Source organism: Dreissena polymorpha, unplaced genomic scaffold (genome assembly GCF_020536995.1).
Source record: "Dreissena polymorpha isolate Duluth1 unplaced genomic scaffold, UMN_Dpol_1.0 chrUn089, whole genome shotgun sequence".
NCBI lineage: Eukaryota > Metazoa > Mollusca > Bivalvia > Myida > Dreissenidae > Dreissena > Dreissena polymorpha.
In genome coordinates this window covers 17,009-39,667 of record NW_026273403.1, presented here as the reverse complement: position 1 = coordinate 39,667, position 22,659 = coordinate 17,009, and the positions used below count along the sequence as shown (strand labels likewise).

Genomic DNA, 22,659 nt, shown 5'->3' with positions numbered 1-22,659 from the left:
AGTTTGAAATACAAAAAACAATTATGGTGTGATGTGTAAAATGCAATATATATAATTTTGGAAAATCAATAAAATAGTTTTGTTCAGTTGTTACTTTCAAGTTTTAACCATGGCTTTGAAAATGATTTTAATAAATCGGCTAAGAACAATAACATTTGATAAACAAGTGACTGATTTCTTATCTTGTGATGCATGCTTAATTGAATTAACATTTTTTACATAAGCTGTGTTGCATTGGTGTTATTAAAATCCAAAGTTACTCATCTTATTTATATCTTAATACATTTAAGACGGATTAATTAAAATATGTGAATTTGAACGATTATTTTTCCACATGGTTGATAGCTTTTTGATTTTGACACCACTGGTTGGAAAATTAATGAACTAAAAATTGGATTCATTCAATGTGCAAATGCAAAATGACGAAGTTTGATGGTAAGAAATGTTAATATAATTATACATTTAGTCTCAGTTAAGAAAGACTAACAAATGATATTTCATATAAGATTTTTTATTTAAAAAATAAACATTATATATTGTTATAAACTGTATTCTGTATAATAATTTAGTGTCCAAAATGATATAGTTTACCAGGTTAAATAATACTTGTTCTTTCTTAAATGACACTCTACAGGCCACATTTATTGTCCAATCTTTATGAAACTTAATCAGATTTGTCCCAATTATATATTGGACAAGTTTAAAAATAATTCCAGTTTGTTGAATACAATTTTTTAATGCATTTTCCTTATATTGCTATATTAAAACCTTGTTAACACTCTAGAAGCCACAATGATTGTCCAATCTTTCTGAAAATTGGTCAGAAGATTTGTCCCGATGATATCTTGGGATTGGGAACAAAGCTGTTAAAGGGGGCCATGTTATATTTCTGCCATTTAAGGGCATTTAAACACAATAAGATTTCAAATATATATGTAAATGCACCTAACTGTGTTTATACTATTGTTGGCCAATGACACAGTAATTACCACCAGTGTTTGATTACAATTTCTATATCTGCTAACTCTTTGATGGTGAACAAGAACATGTTAATAAGAAACACAGGTCTAGATTTATTTGCATTTGATGAATGGTGGCAGGAAATGAAACATAGTAAAATAACATGGAGGTTAATTGATCATATAGTTTCACATGTCTGTCTTCATACGACAACTTTAAAAGCACATTAGGAAACACAAGCTTTAAATAGGATCAAGTGTAAAACTATTGTAGCTGATCAAAAAATATAGAGCAGACTGATGTAACAAATTTAACCCTTAACATGCAATTTGATTTCTTTATTAAGAAAAATATTACAGTTAGGAAAACACACATTACAGCAATGAAAGGCAGTGCATACATAAGGGAGATCACTCAAATTGTTTGGTTAAGATCTATGAATAGTACACTCCCTTGTCACATAAAAAAGGCTGAGTCTGGTTTAAATTTATTATATATCACCACAAATATGTATTTGCAGTGGTTTAGGTGTGTACTGATCTTTGCTATGCCCTGCTATTCTGTTGTAATTCCATATGTGACATACGGATTGTTTTGTAATTTTGTATCTAATTTATGTGTTCTAGATATCTACAAAGAAGCTTTTGAAAACACTCTTAGGACAGAAGAGGCAAAGTTCAAAGTTCGCTTTGACAACCTTCTGTCTGAGATGCAGGAATCATTTGAGAAACTGCCTTCACGTGATCAATATGGAAGCACGTCATGTAAGTTTTCTGCCTTTCTAAGTACTTTCAAGTTCATATAGGCAATTTGCGAGGGTTGAGTTTATTTTACCTAATAAAACATGTAAGTGGAGACAATCATGCAATCATGACCATACTTGTGCAAAATTTGAAAATGACTGAATTTTTATACGCCCGTTTAAAAAAAAAACGGGACGTATTATAGTTTCACCTTAGCGGCGGGCGGGTGGGTGGGCGGGCGGCGTCCACAGCAGTTTCCGCTCTTTAATTCAAATAGTTTTTATCCGATCTTCACCAAACTTGGTCAGAAGTTGTATCTAGACAATATCTAGGTCAAGTTCGAATATGGGTCATGCTGGGTCATGCTGGGTCAAAAACTAGGTCACAGGGTCACTCAGTGCATTTCAAGCATTTAGCATGGTGTCCGCTCTCAAATTGAAGTAGTTTTCATCCGATCTTCACCAAACTTGGTCAGAAGTTGTATCTATACAATATTTAGGTCAAGTTCGAATATGGGTCATGCCGGGTCAAAAACTAGGTCACAGGGTCACTTAAACCATTTCAAGCATTTAGCATGATGTCCGCTCTCTAATTGAAGTAGTTTTCATCCGATCTTCACCAAATTTGGTCAGAAGTTGTGTCTAGACAATATTTACATGTAGGTTCAAATATGGGTCATGCCTGGTTAAAAACTAGGTCACGAGGTCACTTAGTGAATTTCAAGCATTTAGCATGGTGTCCGCTCTCTAATTGAAGTAGTTTTCATCAGATCTTCACCTACTTTGGCCAGAAGTTGTGTCTAGATGATATGTAGGTCAAGTGCAAATATGGGTCATGGTAAAGTTATCAAGTTGTCCAAAGCCTTAAAACGGGCGTATCTTGTGACAATTTGGCACTCTTGTTAAATCTATAATAATGGGTGAGGTCAGAGCTGCATCACCATGGGCTTTTTATGTTTTTAGTTATAATAAAATGTCGAATTAAATTGTTTGCAACATTTGAGCTTTACAGGCATATAAATTAGCACAAGGCATACAAAGCAATCCAAATCTTCTATATTTATTTGTTTTCTCAGTACAGTTTGGTGTGACCATGAATTTTAAGCTGAATTAAAATATTTTTCAGACCATCATCTGAATAACACTTCATGTCGATTGCCAGTAACAACAGTAAACTATCATTCTGATGTTTTACAGTCTTGTTAGCAATGTCATTCATTTTGGTGCTTAATTATTGTCTCTGCTATTTCATGTACTCAGGTGAGCACATGGGCTATAATGGCTCCCTTGTTGTGTGTTTTACCCGCTATTGTGATTCTGTTTTTAGATGGAGATCTGATGACAAACTATCGGTCCCGGGTGAAAGATCTTCTGGTCAGTCTGTCCCAGCGATTGGAACTAGCTGTAGAGAGTAAGTACAAGAAGAAATAAATACAGATGTGTGTCCAACTTTTTTCGATACAAGATAATTAAAATAAATGATGATATTTTGGTTTAAGTTGCCAGTGAGTGAACATTTAGGTCACAATTTTATTGTCCCCTACCAGTGAAACCGGAGGGGACTTATGGTTTGCACTCCGTCTGTCTGTCAGTCTGTTTGTCAGTCAGTCCGTCACACTTTTCTGGATCCTGCGATAACTTTTAAAATTCTTCATATTTTTTCATGAAACTTCAAACATGGATAGATGGCAATATGGAGATTTGTACGTCATTTCATTTTGTTTCTACGTCAAAAATTAAAAAATTCTGGTTGCTATGGTAACAAATATACAAAAAAATTACTGACAATGGTGGAGTTTCACCGGTAGGGGACCATATTGCTTGGCAATCTCTTGTTCATTTTAAGTCTAAATGTGACCTAAAACATAGAGACATGGACAACTATTTTCCTGGCTCTTTTTGAGTGCTTTCATAAATATAGTGTCTGAATGTGTGTATTTAACCCTTTACCATTTACATATTTTCATGCATTTGTAGTTCCTTAGAAAGTTAAATTCAATTACAGACCTTTCTTACTAGATTCAAGTTTTAAAGGCTTCATTTTCAACCTTTAGATACTGATGAGCAGCAAACAGCATAAAACCTGAACAGACTGCGAGTTACTTGCGGGCTGTTTTGGTTTTACGCTGGTTGCAAAAGCCATTTTCACTTTGCCTCAGAATATGTGTATTTAATGTGGTAAACTGTATCTTTACTTACTTTACCATTGGTTAGCAGTGTGATTTAATGGATACCTGTAGTAGTTTATATCATTTCTCTTTTGTTTAATTGATACATGAAGTAGGTTCTATGAGAAGGATAAATAAGATTTGTTTGTTAGGAATAAACAAATTTAGCATTTAGGTTTTTACAGCCCACAAATTAAAAATTAACAATCTGTTCAGGTTTCAGATTTTTTTGGCTGATAAAGTACCTTAACACATTAAGTTTTATGTTCAACAACCTTTAATGATTGCTTGCATTGCACATGCAATATTTTAAACCTTTCCCACTCAGAAGCAGAGTGAAAATGGCTATGTGCAAACAGCATAAAACCAGAACAGCCTGTGAGTAACTCGCAGTCTGTTCAGGTTTTATGCTGTGCACTGCTCATGAGTAATTAAGGATTAGAAATGTATTCATTAAAACTTGAATCTAGTAAGAAAGGTCTTTAATTAAATTTAACTTTCTAAGGGACTACAAATGCGTCAAATTACGTATCTAAATGATTAAGGGATTCATTTGTATCAGGTTTTGACGAGACATGCGCCAACAATCCGTCTTTAACCTCACTGAAAGTACGTCAGATAATATCGAAGCTTATTGAGGATCGCCTGGGGGAGAACCTGGACCTCACGAGTGACGAGGCTGTGTCTGACCTGTCGTCTTTGTCGGATGAGTCATCAGAACAGAAGTCCCTCGAGGAACAGATCGCGCAGGCTGTTATAGCCAGGGTAAGCAAGCCTTCAAGCGTTTTTCTGACTTTTTTGGGAAAAAGTATCGGCTGCAATCTGGATTTTTGTGTTGTACAATTTGTGTTGTCAATTTGGTTGGGTTAACATTAATACCAACTGTAAGGGTACATTTGATTTGAATGATGATATCACACTGTATTTATTTGCCAATAATTTATGTGACTTCAAAGAAGTGAAATATGAGAACAACAGTTTATCAAAGTATTTCATTGCTATTTTCATTTGGATTCAAATATTTTCTTATTAGACATAAATAATAATAGACATAAAGTGCTGCATTTTGCTTTAAAAAAGGGGCAAATAATCTGACCCATGAGAACAGTAGAAAAGCCTATAAGCCTGGCTTCACACTTCAGACTAGGTAGAAAATAATCTGGAGTTTCGGATTTATATTTTGAATGACTTTTGCTTCTGAACTAAACTCTTAATGCAAGACATCATAAAATTTTCTTGAATTAAAATTATGTTTGCTTTATTTTTCCAGATGCTTGAGTTGCATAGAAATCAAAATGGAATTCATCTTGATCTTGATGAGCCTCGTTTAGCAGATGAACGGTGTTACTCTTCAAATTCTGAGGTGAAAATAGTTGGTAGAAGTAGAGACTCTTCACTATCAGAGGAGCCACAAGTACATGAAAATGTGCCAAAGGAGAAAAAATTATCCACAAGTGATACACAAACTGATATGGAGAAAAGATTATCCACAAGTGATACACAAACTGACAAAAAGAAAAAAATATCCACAAGTGATACGCAAACTGATGCAATTCATATTCTTGAAAGTGAAAGGGATATAAATGCAAATGAGAAAACTAGGGGTGTATTTATTGAACCTGTTGGTGAAACAAGTGACACAGAAGTTACCCAAGATCTTGTTGATGGAGAAGAAATGGAAGCTTATGAAGCTGATAAAACAAATCAAAATAACGTGAGTGCCAAACAGAGGGTGTTTCGTAGCCTTTCAAATGATACGGATGAAGCAGATCAAAAGAAAAATAAGGAGGATGAAGATATTCTGAGGTTAGAATTTGAAAAGTTGCGAAGTTTTGCTAAGGAAGTTGTGCCAAAACCGTTGTATGAGGCTGTGAAATACGAGGAAGATATTGAAGACGAAGAAGACCCTGTTGATGAGAGCATGGACTATAAAATTATTGATCACGAGGAGTCGCAAAATGAGTTTGAAAGTCGGATGTTTACGTTTGACAAAGTGCATGATTCCGAACACCACAGCCTCCCAGATTTCAGCGATCTGGATTACGAGTATCACGATTTTGGGGTCACGGAAGTGGACCCTGATCTGTTGTCAATGAACTTGGCTCCTATCTTGGAGGAGACTGAGGAGGAGTTAGCTGAGGAGGTGGAGGAGGAGGAGGAGGAAGGAGGAGCAACAGGGGCTGAGGGCGGAGTTAGTGGAACGGATTGGCGGGGCAACTGGATGTTTAAAGGTATATATATAGGTATTTTTTTAATGTATGCTGACTATTTTTCGTCACATTTAGGTATGTCTTTAACCCCGACATATCGTTTGGTGTCCATCCTTTCTTCCTTCCATCTTCCGTCAGAGCTTTTTTGTGCCTTATATGGAAAAAATGATGATGCACAATCAAAACCATTGCAATCTATTTGCAAATATTAGGGTTGTGTTGCTATAAAAAAAGCACTTTTTTGTGTCTGGAGCTACATTATAGAACTTTTATGGCAGATTTCAATGAAACTTAATGTGAGTGCATATATAGATAAGAGTATTATGAAGGTTAAATTGTGACGCAAACCATTTGTCAATAACGGAGTTATGGCCCTTTTTGACTCAATTTTACTTTTGTTTATGTTGGATTTTGTTTTTTTCTCAAGCTCCATCTCCAATAACATATAAGCCAAGGTCATGAAAGTTACCATAATTAGTTTCAATCATCTTGGGCCAAGTCACATGCAAGTGTAGCTGTTCACAAAGTTTTGTGTTGCAAGCTTGAAAAGTGAACCCATCCATTTAAGAAATATTTATTTGGCGGAGGATATCAATGAAACAAATTTGCTTATTAATCATTGTGCATAATTGCTGGGTTCATCTTGATGTACTGCATTGAAAGTTTAAATGAATGTGAAAAGGATGCAATAAGTTCCATATATGTTAAATTTCAGAATCACTTTTGTAAAAGATTTTCAAGCTCTGTGCATTATTAAGAATCAACGTCTCCTTGATGGAAACATACAATGATTTGAGTCTGCATCAATCCTTTCCCACTTAGAAGCAAAGTGAAAAATGGCTTTTGCAAACAGCATAAAACAAGAACAGCCTGCGAGAAACTTGCAGTCTGTTAAGGTTTTATGCTGTTTGCTGCTCATCAGTAGCTAAGGTTTGGATATGAAGCCTTTAAAGCTTGAATTTAGTACGAAAGGTCTTTAATTAAATGTAACTTTCTAAGGGACTACAAACATGTCAAAATAAGTATGTAAGTGGTAAATGGTTAAAGAACATTGAGACTAAAGTCGATCATATATGTATGCAGACTATGTACTAAATTGTATCATCATTTCTCCCTTGGACAGCTCCTGTATTATAATCTATGGAAAAGAAATACTGGAAAAACAACTTGATAATTTGTTTGTGCCACCACTTGTTTATAATCCTGTGACCTCTATAATGTATACGGGGCTGTCCGGTATAGGGCAGAAGTTTGTACACGTGCTTTAAACCTAGGCCACCAGGATTCAACTTCAAGGGTTACCGGAAGCATCTGAGTGTGGTAGGAGGTCAACATACCGGACAGACGGGGTGACTCTTGGTGCATTGCCACACAACACAAGATCACATCAAAATGGAAAAACTTTCAGTAACAACTAATAGGCTGAAAATTAAAAATAAATTTCAACTTTAGTGAGTCCAGTTAGTTAATTAGTTAGAAATTCTGGGACAGTCCCTCGGGGTCCACGCGTACGACAGCCTAAGACCCTGAATGACCTCATAAACTTCGAAATACACAAGTACTTTGTATACTCTTTCAGGTGCTGCATACACAAGTACTTTGTATACTCTTTCAGGTGCTGCGGGAATGGACACATACGAGAATCTCAGCCGCCGTGAGAAGCAATCTTTAGACTTTGGTGAGGGAATAGTCCGTGTTCCTCAACCCAATGTCAATCTGCTGGCTCCCACCATTGGAAACAGGTAAATGTTCAGTTTTAACCTATTTGCTTTAGCTTTATTGAATCAAAAGCCCAATATTTTTTGAAACACACTCGAAACTGAACCATTGACCTCCCGTAAGCCGACACCATATCCACTACGTCAAGGCAACCTTTGAAAAAGCAAAATGCCAGGGCCCATTTTCTCAAAGCATCTTAAGTGTGTATGATATATCTGGATGCAGCACTGTAAAACAGGTAAAAATGTTTTCTTGAAAAGTATTTTATAATTTGATACACCATTGGAAACAGGTAAATGTAAGGGCCCAGTTTCTCAAAACATCTTAAGTATGTCCGACCATTGAAAACAGGTATATGTCAGGGCTCACTCTAAAAAACATCTCAATTATTTATGATCTATCTGGATACAGCACTGTAAGCAGGCAAGTGTGTTGAAACAGGTGACGGGAATGGCTGCATTTCTGTTAAGTATACAAGTGCATGTATATGAGTCGTGTTCTGAGAAAACTGGGCATAATGCATGTGTGTAAAGTGTCATCCCAGATTAGCCTGTGCAGTCCACACAGGCTAATCAAGGAGGACACTTTCCGCCTTGGATTTTTGCTAAGAAGAGACTTCATTTAAAAGAAAAATGTCATAAAAGCGGAAAGTCTCGTCCCTGTCCGCACAGGCTAATCTGGGACGATACTTTATGCACACGCATAATGCCCAGTTTTCTCAGACTCATATATTAGCTGGATACTTTGTTAGAAAAAGGTTATCTCTAGGTTCTAGTTTTTGAAACGGCGTATGTTATATCTAGATAAGCTTTATATTTTGTACATATAACAATTACGTGTATAAAAGTTGTATTATATATTTTGAAATATAAAATAGTCAGCTTCGCACTGAACATTAAATGTTCAGAACTTCAGTTTGAATTAAACATCAATATTTTTGCCTCTTCTACATTTTTAAAACTGACTTCCCTAGTGGCAATAAAAGTTGCATGTTTTGTAAGTTGTGAAGTTGTCACTTAATTTGTCTGAAACCTCCGATGCGATGAAACATGTATATGGGCCATGCTCTGTGAAAATGGGGGTTAATGCATGTGCGAAAAGTGTTGTACCAGATTAGCCTGTGCAGTCCGTAGTGTGTTCATGAAAAATATATAAATAGCAGAAACAAAATCTTTATCAATGGTTGCTATGGTTACAGAGATGTTGATGAGATGTCGTCAGATCTCTCAGACGAGGAGTCGCATGATGCCAGTGACGAGGGGGACTCTTTCTACGCAAAAACCAGCGAAGAAATTGCCAGAATCTCGCTAAGCCGTTCACGTCGGTCCGTTCACACGGACAGTGAACATGAGATCGACACGAACATTTCCTCGCACTCTGCCTCGTTCTCAGACTCGGGTGTCAACACAAATCTTCTTGGAACTGCAAGCTTGTCATCGAGTAGGATGAGTTTGAAGACTGCTGTGAAACTTTCAGAAGATCTGATTCCTTCGGAGAGGGACGATCCGAAGTTTGAGATACCACCTGTCAGTGTCACTATATGTGAAGGGGAACCGGCAAAATTTACCTGCCGTGTGGCTGGGAGTCAAACACTTGGTAATTTTTAACATTTTAATTTACAACTAATAAACCACTTTTTAGGTGTTTGCAGTCTGTTTAAAAATCAAATTGAATTTAAAGACCTTTCTAATTGTATTCAAATTTTAAAGGCTAAATTTCCTACCCAAAGATACTGTGCTGCAGCAAACAGCATAAAACCTGCCAGTTACTTGCAGGCTGTTCTGGTTTTATGCTGGTTGTGTAAAAATATTTCCACTTTGCTTTTGAGCGGGAAAGGGTTAAGGATTTAGTGTGCTTGTTTAAATCAATAGTACAGAATATCTGAGCTGTTGCTTGTAAGATTACATATGTCATTTAATATACAAATATTGTAAAAAATTGTACCACCTGTCAGCTGATTTCTTCCTTTTATTTGAACAAAGTGCTCACCAAATTGACTTAACATTACATGATTTATTTCAAAAGTATGGTACTTATTTTAAGCTACTGTCATTTAATAAAAAAAATCTCTGAATAAAAGTATTACGGTCTTGAGAAACAATTTAGAAATCACTGCTTCAAAGGGATCTACCGGAACAAATTTCAGCTTTCAAAAAATGTGAACCTGTGCTTAGCAAGCATGCAACTGTCATGACTGCAAATGAGTAAAGATTAAAATGCAATTGTTTAATTAATTATCTGATCATGTGACAAACAATGCTGCTAAAGCCTGGGGTGTGATTTTATAAACACCTGAGGGGAGGTAAATACCCTAACCTCTCACTGGGTTCACCAAAAACTCTTTACTTTTAACCCTTCCCCACTCAGAAGCAAAGTGAAAATAGCTATGTGCAAAGAGCACAAAAAACAGAACAGCATGCGAGTAACTAGCAATATGTTCAGATTTTATGCTGTTTGATGTACCTAAGGTTTGGAGATGAAGCCTTACAAACTTGAATCTAATAAGAAATATCTTCAATAAAATATAACTTTCTATAAGGGACTACAAATGCGTGAAAATATGTATCTAAGTGGTAAAAGGTTAAATGTGCTAAATCATATTTTGTCCAGACATCTTCTGGTATCGTGTCCTGGAGGAGGTTGAAGAGCTCGAGAATTCGGAGTACTTCGAGATTATCAAAGATGGCTGCCGACAGAGCCTGACGATGTACAACATGACCACGGAACACGCTGGCCAGTACATGTGCATGGCGATAAATGAGAACGGTCGATGTTGCCAGTACTTCATACTCACTGTGAAAAGTAAGGAGTCGGCTTGATTTAGATTGTTTTGTTTTCATGGATTTTTGCTGCATTTGACGGTTTGAAAGTCATATTGCAATTTATTTATTCTAGTTTTTATGGAGCAAACTAAGCTTATCTATGTGTTTAGTGAGTTTATAGAATTATAAGACAGCTTTAAGTGCTTATCAGTTGATTGTTTTGTATGGGCGTCTGTAATAATAGCTGAAAAATAAAATGTTTGATTATCTTTGTGTGACGCTCATTACTAAAAATAAAAAAATAAAAAATAATTTAAAGGAAGAAGTGCAATCGTTTGTTTTAATTATTATATAGTTTCACTACACATAGATTTTTAAAAATAATTTGTATTATTTCAGGAGTTGGTTTCATATTTAGTGTTATGTTGTTACTGCAGCTAGAATGTTCATAATAATTTACAACAGGAAGTTATGCCGATAATTAGTCATAATAAATGTCAAGTTAGACATAGTTGTATTGACTTGTTTATAGTATATTACTTATTTCATATTTTGGAAACAGAGGGATTGCATGCGTAAACTATGAATGGTTCAGTGCTTTAATAAGTGTAAAAAGCTTTGTTTTTATATGGATGTATTTCTTAACATAAATCTACACTCATTGGATTTTGAGAATGTGAAATGTGCAATTTAGTTCAATTCAATCCAAAGCTGACAATTTGCACTTCATTCTGGGAAAACTGGGCTTAACACATGGGCATAAAGTGTCGCCCCAGATAAGCCTGTGCAATCTGCACAGTCTAATCAGGGACGACACTTCCATTTTCATGGATTTTTTTTTAAAAGGAAGTCTCTACTTAACAAAAATAGACGGAAAAGTGTAGACTAATCAGGGGTGACTTTTTATGCACATGCATTTAGCCTGGGTTTATCGGAACGTGCGCGCCGCGAGATCATATGCACACATGGCTGTGCTGTCTTGTTTGTAATGTACAGACATATTACTTCCACCTAACCTGTCATTATTGAACTTCTTTGTTATTCAAAATTTCACTTATGCTACATTCCTTCTCAATTTGTGTGTTTGAAAATTTTGTAACTTAAAACTCCCATTTCCTAGAGTTTATACAAAAAGTATATATTTCCCAATTTTTTGGGATGAAATACTTAACATTTGGATCATCAACTTAGGGCATTCTGTAGCTTGACAGTCACATTCCCAAGTCTTCTTACAGAGAACACCACTGAACTTAAGGCCCCTGAGTTCCTAAAGACTCTGACGGATGTCGAGGTCATTGAAGGTCAAAGTGTCAAGTTCAGGGTCAAGGTCAAGGGGATTCCTCAACCCCGGGTCGTCTGGTTCAAGGACGGACAGATTCTGCTCAATCAACTCAACTACAAATTGGGTGAGTTGTCAAGTACTATTTGTTCACATCATATGCTTTTTGTGTGTTAACCCATTCCCACTCAGAAGCAAAGTGAAAAACTGCTATGTGCAAACAGCATACAATCAGAACAGCCTGCAAGTAACTTGCAGTCTGTTCAGGTTTTATGCTGTTTGCTGCTAATTAGTATTGAAGGGTTGGAAATGAAGCCTTTTAACTTGAATCTAGTAAGAAAGGTCTTAAATTAAATATAACTGTCTAAGAGACTATAATTATACATGTCAAAATATGTATCTTAGTTGTAAAGTGTTAAAAAATATGACTAAAAATATAAATTAATCTTTGACACTTTTTCCTGTATTAGAAATATGACTAAAAATGAAAATTAATCTGTGACAGCTTCATGTCTTCTAGAATTCTAATTATGATAATTTATCTGGAATTTAATTGTTCTTGTGTAATCTAGTACTATACATTTCTCATGGAATGTTGAACAGATTTACCAGTAAGAGCAACTTATCTAAGTTTCTCCCAAGCTATAAGTATTACTTCATTGGTGTAATTGAGGATTTTATTATGTGGTAATTGCCCCTGATGAATTTTAGCCCCGCTGTTTTCGTAGAAAACCCCGAGGTATTGTCATAGCCAGCTCCTCTTCCGGCGTCGTGCTAAAACCTTTACATTTTGTTAATCTTTTTACCGTTGGCTCTGAAATCAAAGTGCTTCCACCTACAATTTTGAAACTTCATATGTAGATGCACCTTGATGAGTTCTACACGCCACACCCATTTTGTGTTCACTAGGTCAAAGGTCAAGGTCACTGTGACCTCTAAAAAAAATAATTTCTGACAAGCTTTCATTTACTCAAAACTGCACCCGCCCCCGAGCCTTGGGACCTGTTTTGCGGTGCTCTTGTTATAATTATCTCATCTTGAAGACTCTTTTAAATGAAACTACAAGTGCAAGCACATGTTCAGGGGACAAATTTTTTTATAAATGGCACTCGTCCTGCAGGGCAAGTGCATTAAAATTTTCACTCGTCCTGCAAGCACATGCACTTGTCCTTCAAATATGTGTGAAAGAAAGATTGCAAAGGACTGATATGACTAACAATGTTTCCTATATCACTGCTAAAATGCTGCTTACTTAGTTATTCATGCCAGCTGATCACAGAAGAAATGTTAACTTACTTTATTTATGAGGAACACAAAATAAATAAATGAAGACAAATTTGTTTTTTCCTTTTTCTAATGCTTGCGTGCTTTCCATTTCGGATGGTTGAACATCGCTCCTGCCCCCTTTAAAGAACGCTGGTATGTCAGACATTTTTCAGATGAAATTCAGACTGGTTTAAAACCGTACTTCGCAGTAAAATAATTCTTAAAAAAAAAATCAATACTTACAGTGAATGAAGTCAGATGGTTCCCTGTCAAAATGGACGCGCAAAGTTTACACCAAAAAGCCAATATTTACTCGGGACACAGTCTCGCATAACAACGCGCACCTGCTGTATGAAATTTACAATTACGATTTCCAGTTCATTCGCGTTCTACTTTCGGAATAGATATGCTATAAGAAATGATTTTATTTAATGAAAAAGAGTCTTACTGTTCAGAAAATACATATTTTAACATCAGTTTTTTTTTCACTCGTCCTGTAGGACGAGAGCTTTAGGGAAATTAACTCGTCCTTTCAAGATTTTACTCTTCAATACGAGCGGAAGAGTGGAATTTTTGTCCCCTGATGTTCATAATTTAATGACATGAATACCAGAATAGAACAGAAAAGAACACAATATTTATTAATCTTAAGCATTACAAGCTAATCATTTCACAAAAATACAAAAAAAAGTACCATGCATGACATATGTGAGACAAATTAACATAACTACAGTCCAACCTGCCCGAGCGACCGCCTGTTAATAGCGACCAACAGTCAATAACGACCACACCGATTTCCTCCCGAACAATTTCACTATATATTGAACCTGCGAATAAAGCCCACCTGTGAACAAAGACCAACGACCACTCTTTTACATTCCCAAATCTCCATTTCGATAGCTTACAACGACCACTGCAATCATAAAAATCAACAATTTCGCAACTTTCAAAAACAAAATGGCCGACAGGACGCTGCGTAGTCACGTGATACACATCTTACCTGTGGACTCGTCGGTCGCTATGGAGATATTGGCAAGTGACAGTTTATTGCACTCGATAGCAGTTGTTTGTTTATTTAACATGCATTGCTAATTGGTAGTCGCCTGCTTCTTTTATGCATTTGACAGTTTGTCAAAAGTGTAAAAATTTGCATTTGTATTTAAGTGACTCGCGATTAATATACTAATTGCCGAAAATATCAAAGACAAATTTGGGGCTTTCATAAACTCATTAAGGAAATTAACGGTTTCATATCATTTACGATGCCTATTAAAGACAAACATTTTGATAGTCATTTTCTTCTTAAATTTCTCCGTAATAAGACGTTCATAGATTATAGAAAAGTAAATTGTCAGTTCAAGTTAACCATCATGGCTTCCGAGCGTAAGTTCTTGACGTTGGAAGAACGCGTTAAGGTCATTAGTTTGTTAGGTAAAGGACACAGTTGTAGACGAGTGGCTAGTGATCTTGGTGTAGGAAAAACTCAAATTCAGAGCATTTTAAAGAGTAAACATGAGATTATGGACGAATTCGAGGAGAACGTAAACTGTGAAAGTAAACGCCCTACGCATGAGTCGGAATTCGCGTCAGTGAATGACTTAGTGCATAAGTGGTTTGTTGACGCAAGTGCAAGGCTTTTGCCTGTGTCTGGACCTATGATACAGGAGAAAGCCTTGAAGTTTGTGTGTGAGTTAGGATATTTAGACTTTAAGGCTAGCAATGGCTGTATGTCAATAGTTATTTATACAGTATATGATGAATTAAATAAATAATATAAACATAAGGGAATAGAAATACAACATGTAATAAATATACAAATGTAAAACAAATCTGTGTTTTCAATCCTTTATTTCATTATACATGCATTAGTATTCAAACATTTAAACAATAGAGCACATACATACATAAGGTACCTGTTAAAAAAACTACTAGCATATTTTGCAAAGTTTCGATCGACCCTGCGAATAAAGACCACCTGTGAACAAAGACCACAACGACCAAATCCCTTGAGTGTTCTTTAATGACAGGTTTGACTGTACTGTTAATATATTTATATAAGTACAGCATTAATAGAGTGAGAGCGATATAATTTGTTAAACCAAAATGCAATTTATTTCATTTTTTGGTATTCAGATCAATCATATGTACGGAATAAAGATACTATTTTCTTAATCATGGGCTAATAATAGACAGTAATGATTAAGTATACAATTAACCGTAGACCATGTACCAAGTTATGTAAGCCTGCTCACTCAAATCTGGCATGTTGTTTTTGACAGAGTCTTATATTTTTGTTCAATGTATTTTTCAGCGCGGTTTGGTTACCGTGACTGCATTCTCCATTTGTATTTTCAGAGAGGTTTGGTAACCGTGACTACATTTTTGCCATTTATTTTTTAGAGAGGTTTGGTAACCGTGACTACATTCTTGCTATCACCACTGCATCCATGGACGAGGACGCGGAGTACTCTGCCCTTGCCAAGAACATCGCCGGAGAGGCACGATCCTCCGCACAGCTCATTGTTGAACCAAAAGATAAACCAGGTAATATTGAGTAATTATTCAGTATTTTACCTTGTTGGTAAACTTTTCATCTACCTTTGTAAACAACTCAACATGCGACATAAACCAACAATTTGAAAGTACATATGCTTAATACTTAATGCATATGCAAAAATTTTGGTCCCAGATTAGCTGACCCTTTTTGCCTACTAGTAGATTGGATTTTCATTTAGAAGAAACCTCCTTTTAACAAAAAATTCCATCAAGGTTTTTAATTGTGTCGGAGGACTGCACAGGCATATCTCTGACAACACTTTACGCACATGCATTAAGCCCAGTTTTCCCTAAACAAAGCTCATATTATTGCTCACCAAACAATAAGTATGCCGGCTCCTCATGAACCAGTTTGCACAGCATTATTAATTATCTTTAAATCAGTCATCAAATAGCCATAGTCTGTAGTTACAATCAAGATATGCAGTAGTTTAATATAATGTATATTATTTAGAAAGTATTATATCTGAGTGAATGATTGTAATAAAACTATAACTTTTACTCATACATCCAGGCATGTTGTTTGTATTACAGAAAGTGTTCCCCCCAAAACCAAAAAGTCTTCATTCAGTGACTCAAACTCAATTTCAACAGAGTCCAAAAAACCAAAAGAAGATTTTCCTGACCTTTCGTATTTACGCCTTGGTCGATCAAGAACCTCTGCAAACAAATCAGCAACCTCTTCATCATTATCATCATCATCAGCAGCAATGCCAGGAGCATCAGAACCATCTGTAGTGGAAAATGATTCTTCATTGGAGGTAATAATGTCCACCAATCTATAAATCTTTTATATTGGAGGTATTAATGTCCACCAATCTATAAGTCTTCTATATTGGTAAATGTATTTCCAATCTTCTGGGCTAGTATTTATTAATTCAGTCTTTCACACAGGTATAAACAATTGACTAAGACTCAAGAAAAAAAACTTTTGCATTTTGAATCTACCTTACACATGTCATGAGCAAATGGTTTTGCTTGATGAATGATTTTCAAGGGTATACAAAAAGTTCGTTAAATGGCCTTATGTAAAAAATCTGTAATAACGACTTGTTATGAATTTTGTATGCTTCCCCAAAATTTATTTTGGGGGGAGCATATAGTCGCCGCTTCGTCTGTCCGTGTGTGCGTCTGTCTGTCTGTCCGTCTGTCCGTGCACAATTTTTGTCGGGGCTATTTCTCAGCAACTAATGACCGGAATTCAATGAAACTTTATGGGAAGCTTCACTACCAAGAGGAGATGTGCATATTATCAGCCGGTTCTGGTCGGATGATTTTTCACAGAGTTATGGCCCTTTGAAATTTTCTATAAAAAATTCTTGTCCCCCCAAATACTGTGCCCTCAAGACTTTTCCTTTTATTTGAATATAAAGTGCAATATTGTGACAAAAAAAACTTTGGGGAGCATCACCCGTCTCCGATGGTTTCTTGTTTAGTATCTATTGTTATTTAGAGATCGTTAATATGAAGATGGATTCAACATTTGCCTAAATATAGGTTACTTGGTAATAGTCTTTAACCATTTTAATATCTTTGATTACATTATGCATTATTGTTGATCTTTAATGATATGGAACATTTCACTTATACGATTAATTATATTAAGAAACTTTTAAAAAATAATTTCATAAACAAATCTCAAACCTAATAATTGTGTTCAATAACGTGAAATAATATCCCCCCCCATTCTTTTTAAATAAGTTATTATTTTGTTCATTACATAGTGTATTTATGTAGAACAATTATGATAATGAAGACAATTTTTTTATCTGTTTGTCTATATGTTTGGAAATAAAGTGGTGATTATTGCACAAATATATTTGAGCCTTGCTATGTGAAAACGTTGTTTTATGCATGTATGTAGAGTGTGCTCCCAGTTTAGCCTGTGCAGTAAGCACATGCATTCAACCCCCTTTTCTCAGAGCACGGCTCATATCGATCAGTTCTTATGTGGTAAGTTGTAACCATACAGTAAGCAAAAATAGACAATTATGTTGTGGGTCATACAATTAATATACATAAAGTTCATAATTGGTACAATGTGTTTGCATAGTTTTCTCTGTTAGATCTAGTGTATTCATTAACATTTTTGACAACACATGCATGGTATTTGAATTAAATTTAAGAAAGTGAATACATAAATTTATATAGATTACTATGGTTAAATTATATCAGTCTGAACAATAATTGATTGCCAGTTTAAATGTGTTTCTTCTTTATTGAATGCCTGCGATAAAAGCAATAGTTTTATCTACTCTCATATTGCTTAGAATTTTATTTGGGACAGTTCATGATTCAATGAATACTGACATATGAGTTTCATATGCACATAATCATAGCCTTAAATAAATGCCGCTTTTTAATAATTAATCTGTCATTATCAAATTTATAAAAGTTTATTGTAAATACAACTACCAATATTAATAAGCTTAAAATATGACATGCAATATCCAAGACTCTAACAATTATACTGTAACATTTTTCTAACATAAGCGCTATTATATCTCTCACTTCCCAATACTAACACTTCTTTTTTTAACCATTTCCCACTCAGAAGCAAAGTAAAAATGACTATGTGCACCAGCATAAAACCAGAACATCTTGGGGTAACTTGCAGTCTGTTCAGGTTTTATGCTGTTTTCTGCTCATCTGTTCTTATGGTATGAGTGATGCCTGAAAACATTGTAGTTGGAAAGGTCTTAAATGTTATTGATTTCCTAAGGGACTGCAAATGTGCAAAGTGTGTATCTGATTGGTTAAAGGGTAAAAATTCACTTGTTAACTCATATTCTGTACTAACACCAGATTGCAGCAGACGTCATCAGCAGCATAGCTGCTATGGACAAGATGTTAGCCGACCTGGAGTGTGACTCCACCTCCTCGACCTCGGACGACCTTGACCCCACCCCTGTTGACCTGGTGACCTCACTGGGTGCCATGGCAACCCTAGAATTTAGAAATCAGTGTGTGGTGATGGTGAGTTTACAGGCTGCTGTTGTGGTGTCTGAGTGACATTCCCCACCCTGCTGCTGGTGTGTTCAGCCTGCGTTGCATGAATTAAGTTGTTTGAGTTGTTGTTACCCATAAGTTGTTTGAGTTGTTGTTACCCATAAGTTGTTTGAGTTGTTGTTAACCATTAGTTATTTGAGTTGTTGTTACCCATAAGTTGTTTGAGTTGTTGTTACCCATAAGTTGTTTGAGTTGTTGTTACCCATTCAGGGTTCGCACAGGGCTTGAAAAGTGCTTGAAAACGAGTCCTAGGCTTGAAAAGCCCTTGAACAAAGGTTGGCCTTGAAAAAGTGCTAGAAAAATACTTATTTCATGTAAAAAAGCCTTGAAAATTTTTATTTTGTTCAAAATTACTTTTATCATCCCCATAAACTTAAATCGTTCTTAAGGAAAATATTACGAAAATTTATCATAAATTCCTTCGCGCAAAAAATGTGTACCAAAATATAAGTTTCGTACACTATTGGGTACGAAACATTAAGTGTACACGTCACATATTATGTGTACTACGTCAGAGGTTCGCCATTGTGATCAATTTTCGCGAGTAAAAATTCAGCGATGGGGAAGTGTCGTTTCAAACCAGAGTGGTTAACTGAATATTCCTGGCGCTACTTTCTGGTCATAAACACCGATGATATGCAGAAAAATGCTTAAATAATTACAACTTATACGATACGTCAACATTCTTTAAACATGAATATTCATGGCGCTATTTTCTGGTCATAAAGAAGTTGTCAAAATGACGTTTGTCGTTATGTTTTGCGCGAAACTTATGAATGTTCCTCGGAACAGAAAACAAATGACATTTGAAAAGCACATTGTTGGGTCTATATAAAGACCATTGGTGTCGGGGGGAATGGGGGAAAGCGCTTTGAAAAGCCACGATAAAGGGGAAACCCACAAAGAAAACATGAAATTGAGAAGCAAACAGGGGTCCTGCATTGTGCTTTTTGGTGAAACAGGAAGGTGCTATTGTTAAATCTGTGCAATCTAAAACAGACATTAACAACAACAGCCCTGTGAAATACAAAATGTTATAGTAACTGACTTCTGTTTAAATGAAATGAACTAGTCTGTTTGATGTGAGCATATAAAGAGACAGCGTGTTTGTTTGTAATAACTTTAAAAAGTAAATACATATGTGAGATTCATTGAGTTAAGGATGGATGACATTTATGTGTATGTAATAATTAGAAATAACACAAATGATTTATTGTGAAATTAGTTTAATGTGTTAGAGCAAATAAATGATATATACTGTGTTAATCTGGCTTGAAAATGCATTTTTTAAAGGAAACTAACATACGGTTCTCGGCCTTGAAAATGAAAATTTGGCCTTAAAAAGTCCTTGAAAAGTGCTTGAATTTAGGTTTGAGATTTTTGTTTGAACCATGCCATTAGTTATTTGAGTTGTTGTTACCCATTAGTTATTTGAGTTGTTGTTACCCATTAGTTATTTGAGTTGTTGTTACCCATTAGTTATTTGAGTTGCTGTTACCCATTAGTTATTTGAGTTGTTGTTACCCATTAGTTATTTGATTTGTTGTTACCCATTAGTTATTTGAGTTGTTGTTACCCATTAGTTATTTGAGTTGTTGTTACCCATTAGTTATTTGAGTTGTTGTTACCCATTAGTTATTTGAGTAGTTGTTACCCATTAGTTATTTGAGTTGTTGTTACCCATTAGTTATTTGAGTTGTTGTTACCCATTAGTTATTTGAGTTGTTGTTACCCATTAGTTATTTGAGTTGTTGTTACCCATTAGTTATTTAAGTTGTTGTTACCCATTAGTTATTTGAGTTGTTGTTCCCCCGATAGTAATTTGAGTTGTTGTTACCCATTAGTTATTTGAGTTGTTGTTACCCATTAGTTATTTGAGTTGTTGTTACCCATTAGTTATTTGAGTTGTTGTTACCCATTAGTTATTTGAGTTGTTGTTACCCATTAGTTATTTGAGTTGTTGTTACCCATTAGTTATTTGAGTTGTTGTTACCCATTAGTTATTTGAGTTGTTGTTACCCATAAGTTGTTTGAGTTGTTGTTACACATTAGTTGTTTGAGTTGTTGTTACCCATAACCCATAAGTTGTTTGAGTTGTTGTTACCCATAAGTTGTTTGAGTTGTTGTTACCCATAACCCATAAGTTGTTTGAGTTGTTGTTACCCATAAGTTGTTTGAGTTGTTGTTACCCATAAGTTGTTTGAGTTGTTGTTACCCATAAGTTGTTTGAGTTGTTGTTACCCATAAGTTGTTTGAGTTGTTGTTAACCATAAGTTGTTTGAGTTGTTGTTACCCATATGCAAGAATTATAATGAGCCACTCTCTGGGAAAACGTTTTTATGGAGTTTTTATTGTTGAAAAGAAGTCCCTTCTATTCACAAATGCAGTTTAGGGCAAACTTGTTATGAGCCTCTTCAGACAGCACAGACTAATCTGGGACAACATTTTTTGCACATGTATTAAGCCCTGTTTTCCCAGAGCGCAGCTCCAATGGTTTATAGTTTACATATTTTTTTATTCCCAATTGAAAGTGACACATTTATAGAGTTATTCTTAGCCAAAATAATAGTTTCACAATCAGCGCGTACTATGTGAAATGCAAATTTGATTTTTATTGTGTCAAGTGATGTATTAAGTAGCCAGCGATTAGAATGAACAATTTACTGATCAAACAATCATTCAAAACCAATCTTTTTGTCAGGGAACTTTTTTATTATTTTTAGTCTCAAAGTCACTGGCTTTTATATCAAAGTCACTATTATTTTTTATTTTGTTTATTTATGACACCCTTGCTTCCATTATGTGGAGATAACTTAAACATAAATCGATAAAGATATATGCCTTGTACTACCCTTCACAAACAGGGTGATCCTTTTGCAATCAGTGTCTGCATTTGCTCCTTTGCTGTTGTGTCATGATTTTCCTTGTTTCAAATGATATCTGTTTTTGTTCTATTTGCTTGCTAACAAGATTTGCTTGAAATTGAGGCTTTAATGTTGAAAAAAGAACATACTATTTTATAATCTTGCTTAAAATGATAAATGATAAAAAAGGTCATGGAAAGGTACCCTCATTTCGTTATTAAAAATAGTATAATGATAATACGTAAATTAATCACATGGATTATATTTTCTACTTTTTATTAGAAATACAGAGCTATATCCTTATTTATTATCAGTAATTAATTATGGGTTCCATAGTAACCTCTTGGGATATCCAGCCCAAAATATCATCTAATGTCTGAAAAAGTTGCTTGTTTTTTGTTGCTTCTGCTTTACCTGTTTTACTTCATACAGATACTAATACAAATGTATGACAATAAATTCCACCAATATTTAGCAAGTTGTTGGTGAAGTAATTTACACATTTTGACGTTCTTTTTGCAATCAGTCTGTTTTTCTGGTTATCAATAGTAATAATGAACGCTGAAACAAAAGGCTATCAATTTTGTGTGAAAACTAGATTTTAAGAATTGAAATAGCATATTTTCTAAATTTGTATGTTGGTGCTGCCTGAAGGAAAATGCACACTTTTCTGCAAACTTTTTGATCACCGCTCGTATATATCATGCACAACAAAATACTGTAATTTTTATGGTAGTAAAAGTGGCTTTAAGATTGGCCGATTAAAAAAAATAAACATAAGTGCTTTCTATTAAATTCATTGTAATATCAAAGTAATCTAAATACTTTCAAGTATTGTGTCTAGGAAAAGTGATATGTTGTATGTTAAGATTTTATTTTCAGTATTTTGCGGTTTGCATCAATCTGTGACCTGTAGACTTTTGGAATTAACCTTGTAATATATATGTATGTGTGCATTTCTTACCATCCAATTTGAAAAGATTAAACAACAAGAATTATGGTATTTGATAAAGGTAACTTTACAATGTATTAACCCTTTCTGAAGCGAAGTGAAAATGGCAATATGCAACCAGCATAATACCAAAACAGCCTGCTAGTAACTTGCAGTCTGTGCAATTTGTATG

At 35.0% G+C, this 22,659-nt stretch overlaps 1 protein-coding gene across 11 annotated transcripts in view; it reads left to right on the top strand.

Annotated features, from left to right (window-relative positions):
• LOC127864044 (uncharacterized) overlaps nt 1-22,659 on the top strand; it is a 103,127-nt gene that overhangs the window by 67,817 nt on the left and 12,651 nt on the right. For 10 of the 11 annotated variants that reach the window (XM_052403725.1, XM_052403724.1, XM_052403722.1 and 7 more), the window contains 11 exons: nt 1,587-1,724; nt 3,030-3,113; nt 4,433-4,635; nt 5,141-6,101; nt 7,696-7,822; nt 8,998-9,395; nt 10,410-10,601; nt 11,797-11,967; nt 15,507-15,650; nt 16,197-16,423; nt 18,468-18,638. In XM_052403725.1, coding sequence (XP_052259685.1) covers nt 1,587-1,724; nt 3,030-3,113; nt 4,433-4,635; nt 5,141-6,101; nt 7,696-7,822; nt 8,998-9,395; nt 10,410-10,601; nt 11,797-11,967; nt 15,507-15,650; nt 16,197-16,423; nt 18,468-18,638 — 2,816 coding nt within the window. The remainder of the gene's footprint in view (nt 1-1,586; nt 1,725-3,029; nt 3,114-4,432; nt 4,636-5,140; nt 6,102-7,695; nt 7,823-8,997; nt 9,396-10,409; nt 10,602-11,796; nt 11,968-15,506; nt 15,651-16,196; nt 16,424-18,467; nt 18,639-22,659) is intronic. The other variant, XM_052403726.1, reaches the window with a different exon arrangement.